This window comes from Scheffersomyces xylosifermentans (genome assembly GCF_036884685.1).
Source record: "Scheffersomyces xylosifermentans strain CBS 12540 chromosome Unknown RJT20scaffold_3, whole genome shotgun sequence".
NCBI lineage: Eukaryota > Fungi > Ascomycota > Pichiomycetes > Serinales > Debaryomycetaceae > Scheffersomyces > Scheffersomyces xylosifermentans.
The window spans coordinates 2,116,128-2,135,931 of NW_027042941.1; the positions used below are offsets into that span (position 1 = coordinate 2,116,128).

Sequence of the window (19,804 nt, forward strand, 5' to 3'; positions counted from 1 at the left end):
GAATCTTTTAGCATGTCTTGACACTCGTTCTCCAAACCTAATAAGAAATATGACAATATTTAAATAGTATACTGTACACTATATGTAAACTACACTATACAATGGCTTCAATTTTAATTCAAACTTGCAGCTCGAATTGGTTCATACTAATAACAAGAAATAATTCAAACCTACTACATGTTGCTCTCAATACTAATTTGCTTGAAGGGTTGTGTGAGCTTTATTGGGGCTTTAATATGAATCAATTCTGGCCCCTAGTTCGAAGAATAAATGAAATCACTGTACAACACTATATGTATCTATATGTATACTACACTGTATGTATACTACACCATATGTCTACTGCACTATATGTATACTCACTATTTGTATACTGTACACTATTTGTATAAACAGAATACCTCGCACTGACAGGCCTCAGTCTCAGTCTCAGTCTCAGTTCAGTCTCACTCATCACTATCACGTCGCTACCATAATTGACCGTCGCACGACCACCGGCGATCTGAGTTTTTCAGTTTCTTTAAAAGCGCTTGTCCAAGATGTTAACAGCCAACTGTTACTTCAGAACAAAGGCTGTTGTTCCGAGTCGCTAACCACAATCACAACAGAATGTCACAGAAAACACCCCAAAAACCAATAAGGCAGGACTACATCGCAAAAGTTCGTTACACCAACAACTTACCGCCTCCTCCTTTGAACCCTAAGTTCATAGAGTACAACACCACGGAAAATGTCTCGTCACAAAAGGAAGCCGAATACCTCATTTCTTCACTCTTCAGAAAGGAGAACTTTACCAGTCTCATTGGAAATATCGACGAAGAGTTGGGGATGAACCTCAACCTCATCAATAACGGCGGATTCTTGGACAACGGCGACGATACTGTGATCACTAACTTGGTCACCAAGGAAACCAAGGAAAGCAACGGTTCTCGTCACGAAAAGGTCGTAACATTGCATGCCAAAGACAGAGCATTGTTGAGAGATGCTGGTATAGGAACAATCTCTAAATCGGAGCCAGGTGTCTCTTTCTTGAGAAGAACTGAATATATTGCTGAGAGACTTTTACCTAAATCCGGAGGAGATGGCTTGGAAGAAAGTAACAACAACGATACCAAGAGAAACAGAAAAGATGCAGAAAATCATGACCCAGAGGCTCAATTACGTGCAGTGGAGGCCACTTTTGATAATGCTCAAGAAACATTAACAAATTTCGAAAAATTAAAACATCCAAAGAAGAGTCATTTGAAAGCAGTGGGAGCTTGGCCATTGCTTCCAGATACATCTATGATGGATACAAAATTCATCGCAGTGAAATTTTTAGGATCCGCGTCACTCAACCGTGAAATGCAAGTGCAAAAGAGACAGGAAGGAAAGCTGTACAACGAAACCTTCGAGAAAAATGCTTTACAAACGGCTATATTGAAGCCAATAACGTCAGATGATGGTGAGTGGATATCATTCTATCAGGTTAGGGATGCCAAAAAGGTGGCAGAATTAAATGAAAAGTTACATTCTACAGAAAGAGAGCGTCCTATCGTCAATTTGTTGGACGAGGAGGAACAAGAATCCGAAGTGTATTTGTTCAAACATATCAAGAACTATGATATGAACTTTCACAGATTTAGCAAGCCCTATGAGGAATTGTCTATCAAATTTATTCCAGAAGAAGCCGGTTCTAAGAAGAGGAAAGCCGCCTATTACTATCCCGTGACTGGAAGGATTGATTTGAAGAAGCACAGAGCATCTACTAATTCTGAAATAAATCGTTTCTTGAAGGAAAGTACTGTGGATGTTATTAACTTTAAATTGCGTGAGCCTAGTACTAATGAAATTAAGAAAATGGATGCCATCAGATCGGAATTCGATCCCATGGAGTACGAAGGAGAAGAGGAAGAAGATGAGGAAGAAGATGAGGAAGACAATGAGGACGCATCCGGACCGGTTCGTGATGTTGCGGATGAATTTAACGAAGCCACTAAGAATGAATCCTGATGGGCAAGTTTTATTTATAGGGCTTGCTACGCACTACAGTGTGCTTTTCGTCGCCAAACTTCATAGACAGTTGATAGAATCAACTCTAATTGTATTATATACCTAGCATTGAAATAACTTCTTGTAATCATAAATCTACTAAAGACATATTGTCCAAATTATAAATAGTTTTTGCTCTACATAACGTTTTATACTAACTTGATGTTCTATCACATTATACTGCAATTCGGTCTCTTCTTTTTCTTCTTTTCATTGCTGTCACCTGTAGTAGCCACAGTTGATGGCTTATCCAGGGGTGATAGGCTATTTTGTTCAATCAGTCTTTCGTCTTTTTCAGGAGCGGGAGGTACTGCTTTTGCTGCAGCTGCCTTCGCTTTCCTGTCAAACTTTTCTTGCATTTCTTTAGCAAGAGCCTCATCTTCTTCCTGCTGAAGTTGTTTTACAAGTAATAGATCACTATCGTCGATTCCTGCGCCCACGGAGATGTTCACGTCCTGATCGATATCTAAAATTGGAAGGAAGTCTCCATCAAAGAAGAGATCATCCTTTCCACTGATCGAGTTAACCGATTGCCAGATAATCGCACTGGACTTATCTTGAAATGATGAGTCTGTGATAAGTAGGTAGAATTCCAGATCGGACTTTTTAAACAAAGTGTTGAAGTGATTGTTACGGAAGAAGATGATAAATTCCTCTGGAGCAATCTCATAATTCAATCTGTTTAACCCGATTTTTGTCAATTGTGTTCTATTCAAATCAATCCACTTTTTAATATACTCTTTATCTTGTGCTAACAGTGCTTGCGTTTCATCGGAGGCATTTGGATCTTCCGTTAGCAAGAAGTCTTGAATCTCATCGAAATTTTGTAGCTTGTTGAATAATGCCACCATTCTCGCATAGCTGTCTTCTCCTTGATTGGCTGCAGATGAAGATGAACCTTCTACGATACCTCCACTTGATATTGGAATGGGTGATACCTGGAAATTCCATTCGGGATTTTCGTTTTCAATTTGATTGACAACCCATCCATGCTTAAACTTGAGATCAAATAAGTCAAATAACACGGAAGCAAGGTCGTCCTTTACAAAGTTACCATTAATCAAATTTGGGTTAACCAGTAACCCCGTGTGTAACAAAGGCAAGCTATCAAGTAGTTTATCGATTTCGTAATTCAATGGCTTATCGTCTTTGTAGATAAGAATTAAATCGCCCAACTGACTGAGAACCTTATTAAGATCGATGGATCCATCTTTCTGGTGATATGTAATCAAGAGCTTCTTGAACGCTTCCACTCCATCACGCTTCAGCTTCGCGTAGGCATCAATCTTTCTCTTGGATATAGAGTAATTGCGAGAGCGGATGTCGTAAGTAAGAAGAAGTGTATTGATGAGTGCTATGAGTGGACAAGGTCCATTAATATCCTGGAGCAAAATAGGAGTAGCAAGTTTGTTAACTCCCTCTTCGGAGGATGAGGAAGAGTAGTCGAGAGACCAATTCACTATCTTGATGATGAATTTGACGGCAGAAGGTTTGCTCATTTTGCTGCGGGGTAATAATAAGAAGGTATTAAACAATTAAAAGGAGTATGATTAGATGAACTCGATCAATTCGTTATTAGTTATAAGGATCGGATTATGAATATGACAACCGCTGAATAGATATTCTGGTAGTGTTTATTTTGCCAGTCCTTGGGTGTGAGCATCCGGCTAGATGATTTTAACGAAACAGGGCTATTGTGGATATACGAGGCACAGTAATCGTGTGGAATACTGTGGACAACAAAAGACTGTAACACACACAAAAAAGCAAGTACCGAGAAAACCAGATCCAAAGGCAAGGAGACTAATAATAATAATAAGAATAATAATAAATAGCAAAAAGCAGTCAACAATTGGCGAGTAAAAGAATATCAACCAAAAGGTTCAAATAACTAATTAACTGAGAACACTCAAATAGCCAACCGAATAACCGTGATATTAAGTAAGTGAGAATATAAATATCAAAATAAACCAATAACAATCGGAATTACAATACGAAGTATAACCCACAAAAGTCAAGACTCTAAAAATTATTACTATAACGGCAATAATAATAATATTGATATATAGACATGTATAAAATTATCACCACGGTTGCCAACGTCAACAATACATACCATATAAATATACGCTTATGCACATATATCAATTCATAACACACACTACCAGTCCTCTCGAATAGATAACTGCGGCAACTGCGACAAGGGCAGAAAGGCATACAATCAGATAAGCGAGCACACACCAGGCACAAATTGGAACAAAACCGATCCAGATTGAGGTGTACAAGGTGCAAGCGAGAGAAATTGGTAAGGCACAGTATTGCGTAGGAATGAGTGTCATGGTATCATGACGCTGGTTATGATGATAGAGGGAAGAAGCCATCATGAGAAGTCAGATGTGTATATGAAAATGACGATGTGTGATGGGTTACTATGTAACATGTGCAACGAGATGGTTTCAATTAATGCAGCCAAGATGGTTCCATGTATAGCGGCAATAAGACTACACAGTCACAGGTGTAGAACCAGCCATCCATACACGAACCTAGAAACGAATCCATAGGCACCTGGCCAAATTGAGAACATCGTCTAAGTAGACGAATGGGATACAACAAAACATGATTGCGAATAACAATGGTTCCGAGGGGGTCGTTGACGAGGCAGAATTCCACCATGAAGAATTCACCCACGGACGAGCAATCTGCCCAACGAACAGTTACATTACATAGTCTTATCAGACGCTTCATGGTATGTGATGTCAGAGCTAGGCTTGGTTAAAACTGATTTAGAGGAACTACTTGTACCTATCCAATTGATGTAGAGGAACTACCTATCCAATGTCTTTCTCTTCTAAGATTCACCATCGTGGCTACTGCAACAGTTTACACTCTACATTCTTAGTAGCTCATCTCCTCATCTAAGAACTCTAATAACTCTACATAAGCCTTCCAAACCTCCACACTATAATCAATGAATATAGATTAGACTGTATAACTTAAATCATATTAATTAATAGGTGAATCTCAAATTAATCTTAAATCAATCTCAAATCAATCTCACATTATCTTTACTCCAACTAGGATCTCTCCTCTGATTGTTCAACCAAATGTTATGGTCAATGCACCTACCAAAACAAGTAATATGCCTCCAAATAATGCATAAGTGCTGAAAGTCTCATCATTAATTATTCTTTGAATGTCATTGTCAATCTTGGCTCTGGCTGCAACAATCTTGGTAATAGGATGCTGGGCCTTGGTAACTCCCTTAGGGTATGCAATCGATGGATACATAAGCTCAATAAACTGCTCGATCTCTCCACACTTGATTCCAATCTTCAAGTAGTTAGGATCCTTGACATTGGATTTGTGGTTGATAACTTGAATGTACTCTCTGAAGATCAGAATAACTCCAGGAAGTGTCCTGCTTCTCAAAATCAAGTCACATGTAGTACCCTTTCTAATCTTAACCACAGAGTGGAATACTTTAGGATTGTTATACACAGTGGCTAAGGTTGCAATGGCCATAACTTGGGGAATGGCACAGAAGTTAAATGAAGATGGATCCTTGACCAAAGATAAGTATTCTAACACTTCTTTGACATGACCTAAGGAGTTCAATACCAACTCGTTTAAACAACTCAAACCCTGGAATTCAGATTCTGGAGAAGTGTCCTTGTGGAATGATGGTAAGGAGTCAGTGTACTTGGACCAAACCTCCTTTGGCCAGAATGATCTTCCGTCTTCCAAGTCCTCGTGGTAGTCTCTGATGATGTTGGTCTTCTGCAAGAACAATCCCATAGAATTCGATCTTTTGAAACCATCTTCGGCTAACGAGTTATCCGAGAACTTAGCTAAGACCATAAGTTTGGTTAAACCTTCACCAACCAATCCGGCTACGTAGTGACAATATAAGTCAAAGTCCGCGATAGTTTCAACTCCATTGAGGTTGAAGTTGTCATCCAAAATGTAATCAGCCATACCGTTACCCATTTTCTTTGTTATGTCCTTGATTATATCCTGGTATTCTGGTTTTAATTTGTGGTATTCGGTCAAGATCTGGTCAAACTCAACCAAAACAATTCTATCTTTCTCGTCTGGTCCATTGCCATTGAAAGTCCATGCTTTTTCATTCAATTTGTCGACAAATTCTCTCAATAAGGGAACCTTGATGCTTGGATCGATGGTCATATCGTCTTCAATTGTGTCCAATGCTCTCAAAACTAAGTAAAATAAGGTTACAACATCTTTGATTTCGGGATGCAATTCCTTGATCACTGCCGCAAACGAACGCGACGTTTGATTCAATAAGTAATAACATCTCTGCAAGGATTCACTCTGTTTGCTTGTCTGATGCAATGGTTGTCTAAAGTACATCAACTGAACAACTGCTCTGAGTTCAGAAGGATGCGAAAGGAGCTGTGTGATTTTACCCATTTTCTCTCTCTTTGTCTATATACTACTCGAAAACTCTCTGGTCAAATGCTAGCAGAGTCGTACTGATCTGAGGATCTAAATTTCTGTTTTAACTAGAATACTTATGGTACAATTCCTACAAAAGCATTAACACTCCTATTTGTATTATCTACCCTCAACACATTTTTTTTCATCGTTCCGCCAATGTGTCTAAACGAGGTTGTTAGGTGGATGCATAGTGAAGTCACGTGATATCTTCGTTAAAGATTATATGGTGGCTTTCTCCTAAATGGATACACACGGTTCAGGATCCGCCAAAACCTCGGATGATAGCATTACTTGAGAACCTGCTAACGCCATGGTTATGAAGGAGTAGGTTACTTCAAGAGAAAATAGAAGACTGAAAAGTACTTCCACTTTCTTACACGAGGTTTAAGCAGCGTTTACAAGTAAAAAAAGAGATCCAAAACTACATCCGTACCGCACCCGCTTAACGAATACCCCTTAAACCTCTCCAAAATACAATATACATTGAATTGCTTGCATTGGAGATGAGATTTGCAGTCAACTCACTCTGCTTTCCACCTACTACATTCTAATACGCAATATTCAATAAGTTATTCATTATTGGGGTGCATGGCTATGAAATTAGTGCTCTCTATAAGTGTATCGTGTATCAAAGGGCAGATTCCTATTGCAAGTTGCTACCACTGTTTTCGATTTTTTCAAACCACTTTCTAGCAGCTCTGATATTCTCAAGAATTAACAATTCCTCGTGTTGCTGTATGTTATTGCTATCCAACTGGCTCTTGTCCTTCAAGACGATCATAATAAACATATTGTCAGTCAAAATGTCTATGTAGAAGTGACTTCCTCCTGAGCCTCTTATTATAAGGTTATTGAAATTAGTCCTCAACTTAGAGATTGACTGTTTATACGTCTTGATGATGTTGGATATTTTTTCAAATCTCTTTGGATCCAATTCCTCGTTCGTAGTTTCTTGTTGTTGTATCGACGCGGTTGACGATATAACTAAGAACGTCGTTTTCTCGAACAATATAATCTCTTCTGAATCCAAAATCAGATTCAATTTGAGCAAATTGTTATTGAAAAGATTCATATTTGGTATCAACGAACAGACTATTTGCGACCATGCTTTGTACAAACTTTCATCCCAAATGGAGGTTGGAAATCCGATTAATTTAAACTGGTAAGGATTTGAGATTTTCTGCAATTTCTCCATCATGATAGTGAACAATTCCTCTCTCTTATCTATCTGGACCAAGTCCATTTTGTGTAAAAGAACGAAAATTTTGGCACCTGGACTGTATTTCTGGAGGTTGGTCAATGCCTTGATAAATATTTCTATGTCCTTGTTAATGGATTTTGACTCAACATCGAAGACATGAATTAAAACTTGTACCATTTTGAAGATATGGTCTTTCTGATTGGTAAAGTAGTTGTCCATAAATACATCTTGGCCACCACAATCCCATAAGTTAAGTGTCATGTTGCCCAAGAACCGGAGATGAGAATGCTCCACGTCTATAGTAGCTCCCAATCTTCTAGTATCGAAAGCTGAGTAGTTTGAGAAGATAATAGACCTCATTGATGACTTTCCCGACCCTGAGCGGCCCATTAAAAGCAATTTCTTTCTGGATGAATGGGACATTGCTGGAGAATTCTGTTTTTATGGGGCGATGAATAGACCACTGGAGCAAGTGCAATAAAAATTTAGCAATGGAAAACACAACAAACAACAGGAGCAAGAAGAATGAAGAAATCGATTAGATAAATTAGATTACGGCTTCCACTTAGGTTGTATACTAATATAGAATGAAATAAATAAAAAAACCAGAAGCAACTAACAACGATCACTATTCTTCAGTATTTGTCATATTTGTAATGACAGCTTTTAGCTAGGCATAGTGAAGGTTCGAGACGAGTTTTTCCCTTATCTGTGAGGTTGTGATTGGCACGACTTCGGAGACGAGTCAAAAATGAGAGGGTGTCATGTTACGTGGGAGATGTTACAGCCAAACAGGAGAGAAGAGAAGCCGGCATTGTTCAGAATGTCGTTTTCTGTGAGTCTGTGAGTGTTTTTGGAGGAATAATATACCTCATTGTATGGTAACACAAGGGGTAAAAATTAACTTATATCTATAGCTTACTCAAAGTGTCGAGCTGAGAAGACTTGCTTGTGCGGTCTAGCGGATTGAGAAAAATACGAGGCAATTGAATTTACGAGGTGCTTCAGGCAACGCCCGCGAAATGTATGGAAGAACCAGACTCATGTCAAACGGTTTTAGAAACTAGTATTCTGAGTGCTAAGCAGAGTGAAGAGGAGTGTTATTTTTGTAGATCTGAGAGTGTGGTTAGTGGGTTCTAGTTGAAGAAAGAAATTCAACAGAAAGGCTCCTGTGATTGGCTATAATCTACTCAATAGCAATATCATTGCCGAACAATGAAATACACGAAGCACCGATCACGGTACTTCAACAGTCTTAAAGAGCCGAAATCTAACTAGACTCTCAACTAATTCAGCAAATCCACGTTGTAATAGCATCTATATCTCACAAGTTCAATTTGATTGCTGGGATTTTAAGAGAGGAGAAAGCCAGCATTGACTAGATGGCTGCAAATCGGGAATCCGGTCGTGTGCTCTTCCAAATCATGCAGTGGTACAGTGGCTGGTTCAAGAGCTTCTAATATAACCAACTAGCGAATGACTAAATTCGAAATTCTAGACTCATTTAATTGCGTCTATACATGTAACCTACAGAGACAACTGGCATCACATCAGTCTAAAGTCGACGGAGTCTTTAAAGCGTATATTGTGAAGCGTAACTAGTATCTAAAATGAGTTTCTACGAGGAAACTCAAATCAGTGTCGTGAATTCACTTGTTTCTATCCCTTTGCTATTTACCTTCTTATCCGGAGCACATAGTGGCAAGGTTTCTACCTCGCACTGATGTACATCTATGCTACCATAGGGGTCTAACATACTCGACGAGTATCTTTCTTGAATTCTCTTTGACCCTGCACTGCCCCTCGGGCAATCGTTCTTCCCATCATCAAGCTGGAAGGTAATTGCACCCGTGCCGCAATATCTTTAACCACACTATAGCCCATTCCCCACCCGAGCGATAAGGGACTGGCGCCAGCAAACTACAGTCACGTTATCTCCGCCCATTGTACTTTAATCCTCTCACTTCCATTATTCATTTACACAATCATTTACACATTCGCTCACACGCACATTCCACACAGTCTCTCGCAGTACAACATTACGTCACACATCGTTACACATTCCCCTATCTATGTCTTCTCCGTAATCGTAATTTCACGATTTGCACAATCATACACTCTGTGCCTCTATGTACGACTAGCAAGGTCCCTCGCACTCTCACACACTCACACTCTCACTGAGTCACCTAACCCACTCAGTCTTTGTACTACTAAGTACTTGGCACAAGACACACATGACACATGATACACTACACGACACGACACAGGACTGTGGAATTCCCTCATCTTGTCATTTCCGTAAGTAGGGGAACTGCTGGATGTGGATGAGTGCTTCCGTTGGTTGTGTGTTCGTTGCTTCTTTCTTTTAGTATTCTTTCTTTCTCTTTCTTTCTCCTGAGTTTCTGAGTTTCTCTTCTTTCCATTTACACTGTGTTCACTATATCTCTGTCTCCTACTAGAAGCGAAACCTCATCAATTCTAGCGGGATCAGAATAAACTTAGAATTAGTGGAATAGATATCAAATAGATTAACCATGCAACCCAAATCTCTTTTTGCCTCCTTGGCTGTCTACTTGACCGTGGCCAACGCCCTTGTGATTCCTTCCGTATCGTCGTTCTTCGACTTCGACAAGTTGCTCCCAAAGGTCGGCGGCCAACAGCCGGGTCAGCAACCCCTCAACCTCCATGATCATCAACCTCTTGTTAAGGACTACCTCGCCCCTCTCATTCCTGTCACAGCAGGATCCATTATTATTCCTAACAGATATATTGTTGTTTACAAGGATGATGTCTCAGAGGCACAGCGTGACAACCATAGAGGTTGGTTGATGGCTCGCCACACCGAAATGGTCTCTACTGCTGGAATTCGTAAGTCTAGCGCTGTTCTTGACTTCTTTGGCGTTGACACTATCAACGGATACTTGGGCTACTTCACAGAAGACGTAATTAAGGAGATCCAAAATGATCCAAGAATCAAGTTCATTGAACACGACTCCTTGATGTCTGTTAATGAGTTCGATGTCCAGAAAGATGCCGAGTGGGGTTTAAATAGAATCAGTCACCGTGAGAATAGTCCAAAGTTGGAATATCTCTATGATAACCAGGGAGGAAAGGGTGTCACTGCCTATGTCATTGACACTGGTATCAAGACCGACCACGAAGAGTTCGAAGGTAGAGCCAGTTGGGGTCAAGCCGTTGCTTTCCCTAATTTAAAGTTGGATGGTCATGGTCACGGTACCCACTGTGCTGGTATCATTGGTTCTAAGACCTATGGTGTTGCTAAGCAGGTTGAATTGGTGGCTGTTGGAGTTATGAATTTATTAGGAAGCGGAACAACTTCTGATATTATCAAGGGTGTGGAGTTTGTTGTTAATGAGCACAAGACCAAGTTACAGAGCAAGCAAAAGGGATTTAAGGGTTCTACAGTTAACATGTCTATTGGCGGTGGTGAATCTCCAGCCTTGGACTTGGCTGTCAATGCTGCTACTAAGGCCGGTTTGCATGTTGCTGTCGCTGCTGGTAACTCTAACGAAGATACCTGTAACTCATCTCCTGCCAGAGCAACAGGTCCTATCACTGTTGGAGCTTCTGACGTTAATGATAACAAGGCTGACTTCTCGAACTGGGGTAAATGTGTTGACATCTTCGCTCCAGGTGTGGATATCGTTTCCACATACATCTGGAGTGAGACCACTTCCATGTCCGGTACATCCATGGCTTCTCCACATATTGCTGGTTTACTCTCTTACTATTTGTCCTTGTACCCAGAGCCAGAATCGGAATACTCGGTTGCTCCATTGGACGCTCAAACCTTAAAGTCTAAGGTGATTAAGTATGCTACCAAAGGAGTCATCAAGGGCTTGAACAATGATGGCTCCCCTAACCTTTTGGCTTATAACGGTGCTGGCGCTAACTTAACTGATTTCTGGTCTTTATAGGTATTTTAATTTGTTTTCAGTGGGAATAGGAGGATCATTTGTGGTAATGGAAGGTTTTTTGCAGTCAGAAATTTGATCACTTCAACTATATTATGTATGCGTTTGTATGAATGAAATTTAATTGAAAATCGCGTAAAGTATCGGTATCATTGTAATTGAATCATCTAAGAAGTATGGAATAGTAACAACTATTCCGTAAAGAAAGATGTCAGAAGATGAAACAATCTTTCATCTCATCTATAATCCTTTCGCAGCAATTTTCGGTGCTACCATCTTTTGAAACTGATAGAAAACGTACGTTTTTTATCAGTTCCTACACTACATGAAGACAGTTTCGGTGTTTCGGCTTCCTTCAGGATGCACCTGTTTTGGGACTGTTGACGTTAGGTGTTATACCGGCTCACTTCAACCGTAGCACAAGAGACACGTTGTAGTAGTGGCATTCCGTAGCTAAGCGAAATAAGCGACTCATTTTTGACGGAGGCTATTGCTAGAAGGGGAAAGGCGTTCCGTCCTAGTAAACTCTCCGATCTGTGAGAGGCAAGGTGCAGTGCATTTCAACTCTGGATGTCGGAAAGATGACTGGGAAACATACTCCTATCTATCATGATACTTTTGCAATTGAGAAAAAGCTGTGTCACTCTAGGGATGCTTAATGCTATGGAGTGATTCAATTTCAGGAAAGTCTAGATTTAGTCGGTATGTGTGTTGTATTCATAGGCTATCTACAATATGAAATATGCTCAGAAGGAAGAACCAACGGCCACGGCTTTGAAACTATGAGCTAATTCACGGCCCTGGAACGGGTGCCGAAAAGAAATGAAACGTTGCAGAGAGGCTTTCCACCATTACGTAATTTTATGTAAAATTCAGATTAATTGCAAGCAGTTGTAAATTTTCCAATTATAGTACATCTAATGCCGAGGCCACCACGGTGCAGACATACACAGAGTGGAGTATTCCATAGTACTACTGAGGAAGCTCAGACATTAGCGTTCTAGTTGACTCCCAGCCAAGGAACAGCTAATCTAAGATCACCCTACTGTTTGATAGCCATGGGCGTCGGCCCAAAAAGCAGACCCTGAAATTTGACTCTTCTTCGGTACCGGATCTCAATAAACAAAGAAACGAAACTACTCCGTGGACCCCCAGCAATTGTGGGGAGAAACCGTATGTATTAATAAGCGCTGCGTGGCATACAATACAAGTACGTACATATCGTACAGCTACTGGAATATTAGTCGATGCAGCGATTATCGGACAAGCCACCACAAGGCCAGAAAAATTGTTGAGACAAGCTCCGTATCTGCTAGGTTCAACCGGAGCCACTTCCAGTCCACTATCCACTAACCACTATCCACATCCATTGCTTCCTTTCGCACTAACCACAACCATTTGCAACGGTACGAATATCGGGAAAGCGCATATCATGCCCTCCAGAAAATATACTGTAGCATCGGTTTGGAATAGTCTTTTCGCGTACAACGGTATTGGGTGGTCGCAATAGTAAAACCTTGTTTCTTGGTAGTTGTCTTACTGTACTCACTCTCCTCCCTCCTCCTCCTACATCATTTATTATCATAAGATCTGACAACTTTCTCACCTTATCCTTCCTCTATTACTCGCTTTCCTTTTTCTGGAGTTTGGCGTCTCCTGGCGATTTCCGAATTCAGCATGGAATTGGCATTTTGTATCACCAAAGAAGTTGAAGATTCCGAGCTGTTGATATTTGTTTCTGCTGTTCTCCTTTCTTTGGTTTTCTTGCTTCTTGTTCTTTTTTCTCAAACGTTGAAAATATATTATCCTCTACTGTATTTGTGAAGTAATCTTGCGAAACTACTGTTAGTAGCAGCACCCAAGTTGTCACTAACCCCAAAATCTACCCAGATCTTTCTTTGAAGACCTCCGCTTCTCCCAGGTCTGTTTCGTGCAAACATTGATCCGAACCCCCTCTACACACCGTTTCCATCATTTAAATGAATACCTACGGCAATGTCATCCACGGCTCTAGATCCATCGGCAGACTTGCCGAAACCTAAGAGAACCAGAAAGTTCGATAAGAGAAGTAGAGACGGATGCTTGACTTGTAAGAAGAGGAGAGTTAAATGCGACGGTATGTATTGAATCGTGGATTGTGAATATGTTGAACAAGAAGCTGGAGTTTCGATTCTATTGTTGACTAGATACAGCAAAGAAATACCAAATCTCACTTGGCTTTCCATTCACAATTGAATCGGAACTGATGTATCACATCTTGGTTCAGATCTATATTTCTTGAAATATGCTTAAGGGGTTGTGCTTAAGAAGAGACTTTCTGCCAATTCAAAAATCAGATGAGCCTGGTTTTCCTTATTCATTCCTTTTTATTGATCTAGTATAACCAAAGGACTGTGGTGTTTCCAATCATTTGCCCATACAATTTACTAACTCCATTCTAGAAAGTCATCCGAGATGTCACAACTGTGTGAGATTAAAGCTAACTTGTAACTACGGCATAAAATTGTTGTGGGAAGACGAGGCAATAGCAAAAGGGATTTCATTCGGCCGTTCCAAACAAAACAAGCTTATTCGCCAACAAACGAAGCGTAGCTTCCTACTTCCTAATGAAAAGAAACAATTAACATTATCAGAAATGCTACAAAATGACAAGGCCATTAAATGGGTCAAGAGTACTAATGACCGTTGTAACCTCTTTCTCAATACCACGTACGATGATTTTAATAAGATCTTCAATATGATCACAAAGGACGACTTGGAGCTCAAGAATTATTCGATGAGCCATCCAAATAGTAATGTTGTTATATCCATCGCAGACAGCAACAATTCTGATTCTGACAACAATAGTGAAGAATCAATTGTCAACCAATTGTCAATAAACTCATCCAATGAATTAGTTGTAACCAACCCTGATATATTTACAGAGCTTTTCCTAGAAAATGCTGAGAGTGTATTAGATGATGAAGCTCAGATCAATTTTTTAGCACCACATATGTCTTCAAATCAGTCTTCAAACCCAGTGGAGTTTTCGTTTATTTTCGACCATTTCTTCAGCAAAACATTTGCACAGACTTTCAACTTCTACAATGAAGAATTCTATCAAAACAACTTCAAGCTTGAGCTGGAGATCTTCAATTACTTTACCAATTCAATATGTCCTGGTTGTATTTGTTACCCTAAAGGCTCTGGTGGTAGAAGCGGCCTAATTCCAGCTCCCTTGACGAGAGTTAATCCAGATTTGAATCCTTACTTATATCTCGTGGTTCCTTTAGCCCAGACTTCAGAGATAGTGTACAAAACACTCGTCGCTGTTGCAGCGAGACAGCTCTCTTTGCTTGGAAACGCAAAGTTTGATACTTTGTCCAGCATATATACTTCGCAAGTTCTTAAAATGCTCCCTCTGGTTATTAAAGAGAAGCAAAATCTGAACTCTAACAACTGGGATGAAGTATTAGCTACAGTATTGATGTTATGTTTTGCTGACATTTCTTCGAGCTGTGGTGCATCATGGTTGATCCATTTGAATGGGGCAAAAGAGTTTTTAAAGGTGTCTTCAATTAGATCCAATATTACGCCTGTGGCGAAATTTTTTATCCGTTACTTTATTACTCATGAAGTTATGGGCGAAACAGCTTGGTTCCAGAACAAGATCATTTCTGATGATGACTACCTAACTGAAATAAAGAACGATAAAGACGAGCGTATTGATTTGGTACTTGGATGTTCACCTCATCTAATTTCGATGATCAATCGCGTTTCCAAGCTTGGTGAAGCTTATGAAAGTTTCGAATACAAGGATCGCAAAAATACGAAGTTCTTGGAAGTTCAAAGAACTCTTTTGGAAGAGAGAGATCGACTAGAAGTACAGTTGAACAATCTTAAGCAGTATTTGAAACTCAGTGAATTGGATGACGTCAGTCAGGGTAATATTATTAAAATTGCCGAAATTAAAAGGTTGACAACATTGATTTACTTATTTGCTCGAATTGATCTCGAATATTTGCATTTGAATCACAGTAAGAATCTGGACGTTGATTCTGTTAATGTGAAATACCCCAAGAGGTTCACAGACAGATTTAAAGTTATTAAACAGATTACAAAGAAGATCATGAACCTAATTGTGTCATTGCCATCTACTACAATGTCGCTACTCTGGCCTTTGTTTGTCATTGGTATTGTTTCAGTAGAGAACGATGAAGAGAGATGGTTTGTCCTTAGCCGCTTGATCGAGATGGAAAGAATTCGTGAGTTGGCAAGTGTGAAAATCGCAAGACGAGTTGTGGAAAGTGTTTGGAAGGAAAAGGACTTAAACTGCTTAAGCAACAGATGGAAAGATATGATTAAAGGAAAAGCCAACACTATAAGTTTGGCCTAAACATTAACCTTCGGGAAGGATATATATACATTTATAAATTTTGCACTAAATTATACTTGATTGGAAGAGTTAATCCTACGCTACGTAATTAAAGTTTTATTGTAAATAAAGTGAATTAGTTGAATAATCTATTAAATAGCCTGTGATGCATGAAATGAAGAATGCAGCTCGTTATACATGTTGAAAGTGATGGAGACAGTTTAAATATTCTTAGAACCATCTAGATCAAACCTTTATACTTATCGTGGACAGCTTGGACTTGGTCTCTGAGTTCTTGCTTTCTAGCCTCATCACACCACGAACCGTTGATACCGTTCATGGCAATCTTACTCCACTGTTCACCAGTAAAGCCAAAACGAGTGTGAACCGCACGGTAATTGTCCAAAATGTAACCTCCGAAGTATGCTGGATCATCTGAGTTAATGGAGAATGGGACATTTTTGTTGAAAAAGAGTTCAATTGGTAACTCACGAACGTCCTTGACTACTTGCAATTTGACATTGGACAATGGGCATAAAGACAACATAGTTTGGTTAGCAGCTAATCTAGCTAACAATTCGTCGCTATGCTGAGAGTTGACACCATGGTCTATTCTGGAGACTTTTAACAAGTCAAGAGAGTGGGAAACGAACGAATGATCTCCTTCTTCTCCAGCATGGGCAGTCAAGCCGACGTCAGGGAATTTGTCTTTGACAGCTTGGTAGCACTCAGTAAACAAGTGAGGAGGGAAAGGCTTTTCACTAGAGTCTAAACCTAAACCGTGGAGAATTCCAGACTCGTAATACTTGTGAGCATCCTGGATGGTCTTCAAACCTGACTCGGCTGGTAAGTGTCTTAATAAACACATAATAAGCTTGTTTGTGGTACCGAACAACTCATTAGCCTTCTTACAAGCACGATTGAATCCCTCAACAACAGTGTCAATGGAAATACCTCTCTCAACATGGCCCTGAGGATCGAAGAAGACCTCTGAGTGCAAACAACCATCAGCATGGGCCTTGGTGAAGTACTCCATTGCTAAATCGTAGAAGTCGTTTTCCTGGATTAAAACACTCATTCCAATGTAATAATGATCCAAGAAGTCCTGCAAGTCTGCGAAGTTGTTATATCTAACAGCACAGTCCTCAATAGTTGGAGGAAAGTGATCTGGTAAGGTAATATTGTTTCTCTTAGCCAAGTTGAACAACAATGATGGTTCCAAGGTACCCTCCAAGTGAACGTGATGTTCACATTTAGGCAACTCCCTCAAGAAGTTATCCATATGTTCGGAGCATTCGTAGACAGACATTTTTGCTAGATTTTTTGGGGAGATGATTCGCTTGCAATGAATTGTTCTTGACCAATCCGTAAAGAAAAAGGATAGTCCTCCTTATTTATAATGCAAAAATGGCGGATAAATATTGAACTTTCGGTGCCTCATCCTTCGTTATATTTTTTATCATCGCTGTACCAAGAAAAAAGAAATTTCCAAGCGATGTCAATTTGCAGCCTATATCAATAGAGCGCAATTGTGGATTAAAGCGATAATGATAGCTTGGCATGGACATGAGGACCATCACTGTAGACTACCCGGAACAATATAAGTTGACTGTGACCAATATTTTCTTTATCCCAGTCGATTTGGTTGCTTATTGATGATAATGAGCTCTCCGCGGAAACTCCGATGAAAATTGCGTCCTTTGTTGAGTGTATTTTCTTGGAAGACAGTGTATACGGAAGTTTATTTTATGAGGAAGAATAGAATTTGGATCTTGTGTTCTATTGTAGTAATAGATTCCTATTACCGTTTTCTGTGTCGCAAACGTTTTGTTCCAAAATATGGATCCGAAAGTTTTGATCGGTTATCAACACGGCGTTAGTGGGTATTTCCGTTATTTTAGAGGGTTTACTATTATAAGGTAAGATCATGGTGACATTAGCGCAAATTCTCTGTCCAAATACATTGTTGCCTGTTTGGTATGATTTCCAGAAGGAGATTGAAGTAATGAGTCTTTAGATTAAACTTCTTTATCCAGATAAGGCGTTTCTCAATGGCGAAAACCTGAACAATCTCAAAAAAATTATACCATTCCTACGGAATCTGATTCCAATATACATATGCATTCTATATTTGTCTAATAATTATTCTCTAATACTTTAAGGACAATTTACTTATGTCAACAGAACCACCCAAAGCCTGAGTGAAATCCTCAATAAGATCCTCAACATTCTCAACACCTACACTGACTCTCAACAAAGTTGGAGAAACTTCCTTGTCACTCATAGCTCTCCATTCAATCAAACTCTCCACTCCACCCAAAGAGGTGGCGTGGTGGAAATACTTCAACTTAGATGGCAACCTCTTGGCAGCATCCTCGGTATCCAATTCAATGGAAAAGACTGGCGAATGGCCTAGTGGCATTTGCTCTTTGATATATTCGTCATCTTGAAGGGAACCGTGGTAAATCTTGGCCAACAGAGGAAATTTCGATTTGTTATCTGACAAGTATTTGACTAACTTCGTAGCACTTTCTGATTGCCTCAAGACACGCAACTCAAGAGTTCTGATACTTCTGATCAATAATGAAGATTCCAAACTGGCAATGTTAGTTCCCAAGAGAAGTCTGTCGTAGACTAACTTGTCTCTAATTTCTGGGGACTTGGTGATCAATAGGCCAGCTAATAAATCACTATGGCCTCCAAAGAACTTGGTTGCCGAGTGCATAACCATGTCAGCACCAAATTTGAAGGGGTCTTGTAATGGAGGAGGAGCGAAGGTGGAATCTACAATCAAGTAAGCACCTCTCTCGTGAGCTTTGTCAGCATAGTATTTAATATTGAAGTTTATACCTTCTGGGTTGACAGGAGTTTCAAGATGGACAATATCTCCCTTGTTTAATTGGCTGAAGTCGTCATCCAAATCAATGTGTTTGAGACCATAATTACGCTCCCAAATTTGAACGATTCCATGGCAGCCATGGTATCCTTTACCAAACGCGATCACTTTGGGGTTGAAATGAGTCAAGGCAGCGTAGAAGGCACTGAGTCCAGAAGAGTATGCTACAACATGGTGACCGGTAACTGCTTCGAGACTGGCCTCGACCTGTTCAGAATTTGGGTGTGACAAACGAGAGTAATATGGGGTTCCAAGAATTTCGAACTTCTCCCTGTCTGCTACCTTAATAAGCTTGTCGGGGTCCGATTCGTAACGGAACGTACTAGCAATGTTAATAGGAGGTACCACATCTGGGACACGGTGGAGGTGGTCGGCTCCGTGAATTAAGTTGGTAGATAAGCCGGGCATAGTCAAAGCACTAATCCAATATATGTGACACAACTAAGAAAGAAAATTGAAACTGAAGAAATCGGGCAAAGTTCCATACTAGATATAGCAAATTCAACGGTTTCTACTAAGCGGAATCACCTACCGTCTCAGGATCCACAGTCCCGGTTTCGCAGTCGCATAACAACACCTTACATTTGACGGTAAATCATTGTACGATATAGCAGAGGAGGTATTAACAAATGGGTCGGAAGTAGAGATTTCGCAATGGAACATGACTATCATCCCTCGGAAATTCATGATTTGAAATAGTTGCAAAAAAAGTTTATATGTAGGAGGTTATGGAGCAAATGAGAGGACCATGGATGCATTGAACTTACGATTCTTGGTATTGAGGTACGAGTGAGATCAGTTTACCTGTATTTCAGATACTTGCGTCTCCAGAGGCGTCAGAGGAGGCTGCCAAGAAGCTGCCAATTGGCCATTTCCCGTGATAGTTTAAGCCTCTATTTGTCGTACCTCTTCTTTCTGCTCTATACCAG

At 40.0% G+C, this 19,804-nt stretch overlaps 9 protein-coding genes across 9 annotated transcripts; 4 read left to right on the forward strand and 5 right to left on the reverse strand. All coding sequences in view use genetic code 12, as the record gives it.

The window, feature by feature from the left end:
• Positions 1 to 565: 565 nt before the first annotated feature.
• RJT20DRAFT_127584 (uncharacterized protein) lies at positions 566 to 2,092 on the forward strand. Its single transcript, XM_064917030.1, has one exon. It carries the CDS (start codon positions 610 to 612, stop codon positions 1,990 to 1,992), a length of 1,383 nt encoding a protein of 460 aa, XP_064775439.1. The 5' UTR covers positions 566 to 609; the 3' UTR covers positions 1,993 to 2,092.
• RJT20DRAFT_39825 (uncharacterized protein) lies at positions 2,052 to 3,792 on the reverse strand. The gene has a single exon (XM_064919989.1). It carries the CDS (start codon positions 3,528 to 3,530, stop codon positions 2,202 to 2,204), a length of 1,329 nt encoding a protein of 442 aa, XP_064775440.1. The 5' UTR covers positions 3,531 to 3,792; the 3' UTR covers positions 2,052 to 2,201.
• Positions 3,793 to 4,952: 1,160 nt separating this feature from the next.
• ERG9 (bifunctional farnesyl-diphosphate farnesyltransferase/squalene synthase) lies at positions 4,953 to 6,606 on the reverse strand. The gene has a single exon (XM_064919990.1). The coding sequence runs from the start codon at positions 6,460 to 6,462 to the stop codon at positions 5,128 to 5,130; it is 1,335 nt and encodes a 444-aa protein (XP_064775441.1). The 5' UTR covers positions 6,463 to 6,606; the 3' UTR covers positions 4,953 to 5,127.
• Positions 6,607 to 7,132: 526 nt separating this feature from the next.
• Positions 7,133 to 8,113, reverse strand: GTR1 (Rag GTPase; the record flags this gene model as incomplete). The annotated part of the gene is made up of 1 exon (XM_064918779.1): positions 7,133 to 8,113. One exon carries the CDS (start codon positions 8,111 to 8,113, stop codon positions 7,133 to 7,135), a length of 981 nt encoding a protein of 326 aa, XP_064775442.1.
• Positions 8,114 to 10,224: 2,111 nt separating this feature from the next.
• Positions 10,225 to 11,628, forward strand: PRB1 (Prb1p; the record flags this gene model as incomplete). The annotated part of the gene is made up of 1 exon (XM_064921540.1): positions 10,225 to 11,628. The coding sequence occupies one exon, from the start codon at positions 10,225 to 10,227 to the stop codon at positions 11,626 to 11,628; it is 1,404 nt and encodes a 467-aa protein (XP_064775443.1).
• Positions 11,629 to 13,194: 1,566 nt separating this feature from the next.
• RJT20DRAFT_150154 (Zn(II)2Cys6 transcription factor domain-containing protein) lies at positions 13,195 to 14,575 on the forward strand (the record flags this gene model as incomplete). The annotated part of the gene is made up of 2 exons (XM_064919019.1): positions 13,195 to 13,741; positions 14,067 to 14,575. Coding segments are annotated over exons 1-2 (630 nt in total), but the record flags the coding sequence as incomplete, so codon positions are not given.
• A 42-nt stretch (positions 14,576 to 14,617) lies between these two features.
• On the forward strand, positions 14,618 to 16,000 carry RJT20DRAFT_95016 (fungal specific transcription factor domain-containing protein; the record flags this gene model as incomplete). Its single annotated transcript, XM_064921556.1, has 1 exon — positions 14,618 to 16,000. One exon carries the CDS (start codon positions 14,618 to 14,620, stop codon positions 15,998 to 16,000), a length of 1,383 nt encoding a protein of 460 aa, XP_064775445.1.
• Positions 16,001 to 16,110: 110 nt separating this feature from the next.
• Positions 16,111 to 17,384, reverse strand: AAH1 (adenine deaminase). The gene has a single exon (XM_064919991.1). The coding sequence runs from the start codon at positions 17,286 to 17,288 to the stop codon at positions 16,221 to 16,223; it is 1,068 nt and encodes a 355-aa protein (XP_064775446.1). The 5' UTR covers positions 17,289 to 17,384; the 3' UTR covers positions 16,111 to 16,220.
• Positions 17,385 to 18,079: 695 nt separating this feature from the next.
• RJT20DRAFT_39858 (putative cystathionine beta-lyase) lies at positions 18,080 to 19,461 on the reverse strand. The gene has a single exon (XM_064919992.1). The coding sequence runs from the start codon at positions 19,281 to 19,283 to the stop codon at positions 18,129 to 18,131; it is 1,155 nt and encodes a 384-aa protein (XP_064775447.1). The 5' UTR covers positions 19,284 to 19,461; the 3' UTR covers positions 18,080 to 18,128.
• Between the last annotated feature and the right edge of the window lie 343 nt (positions 19,462 to 19,804).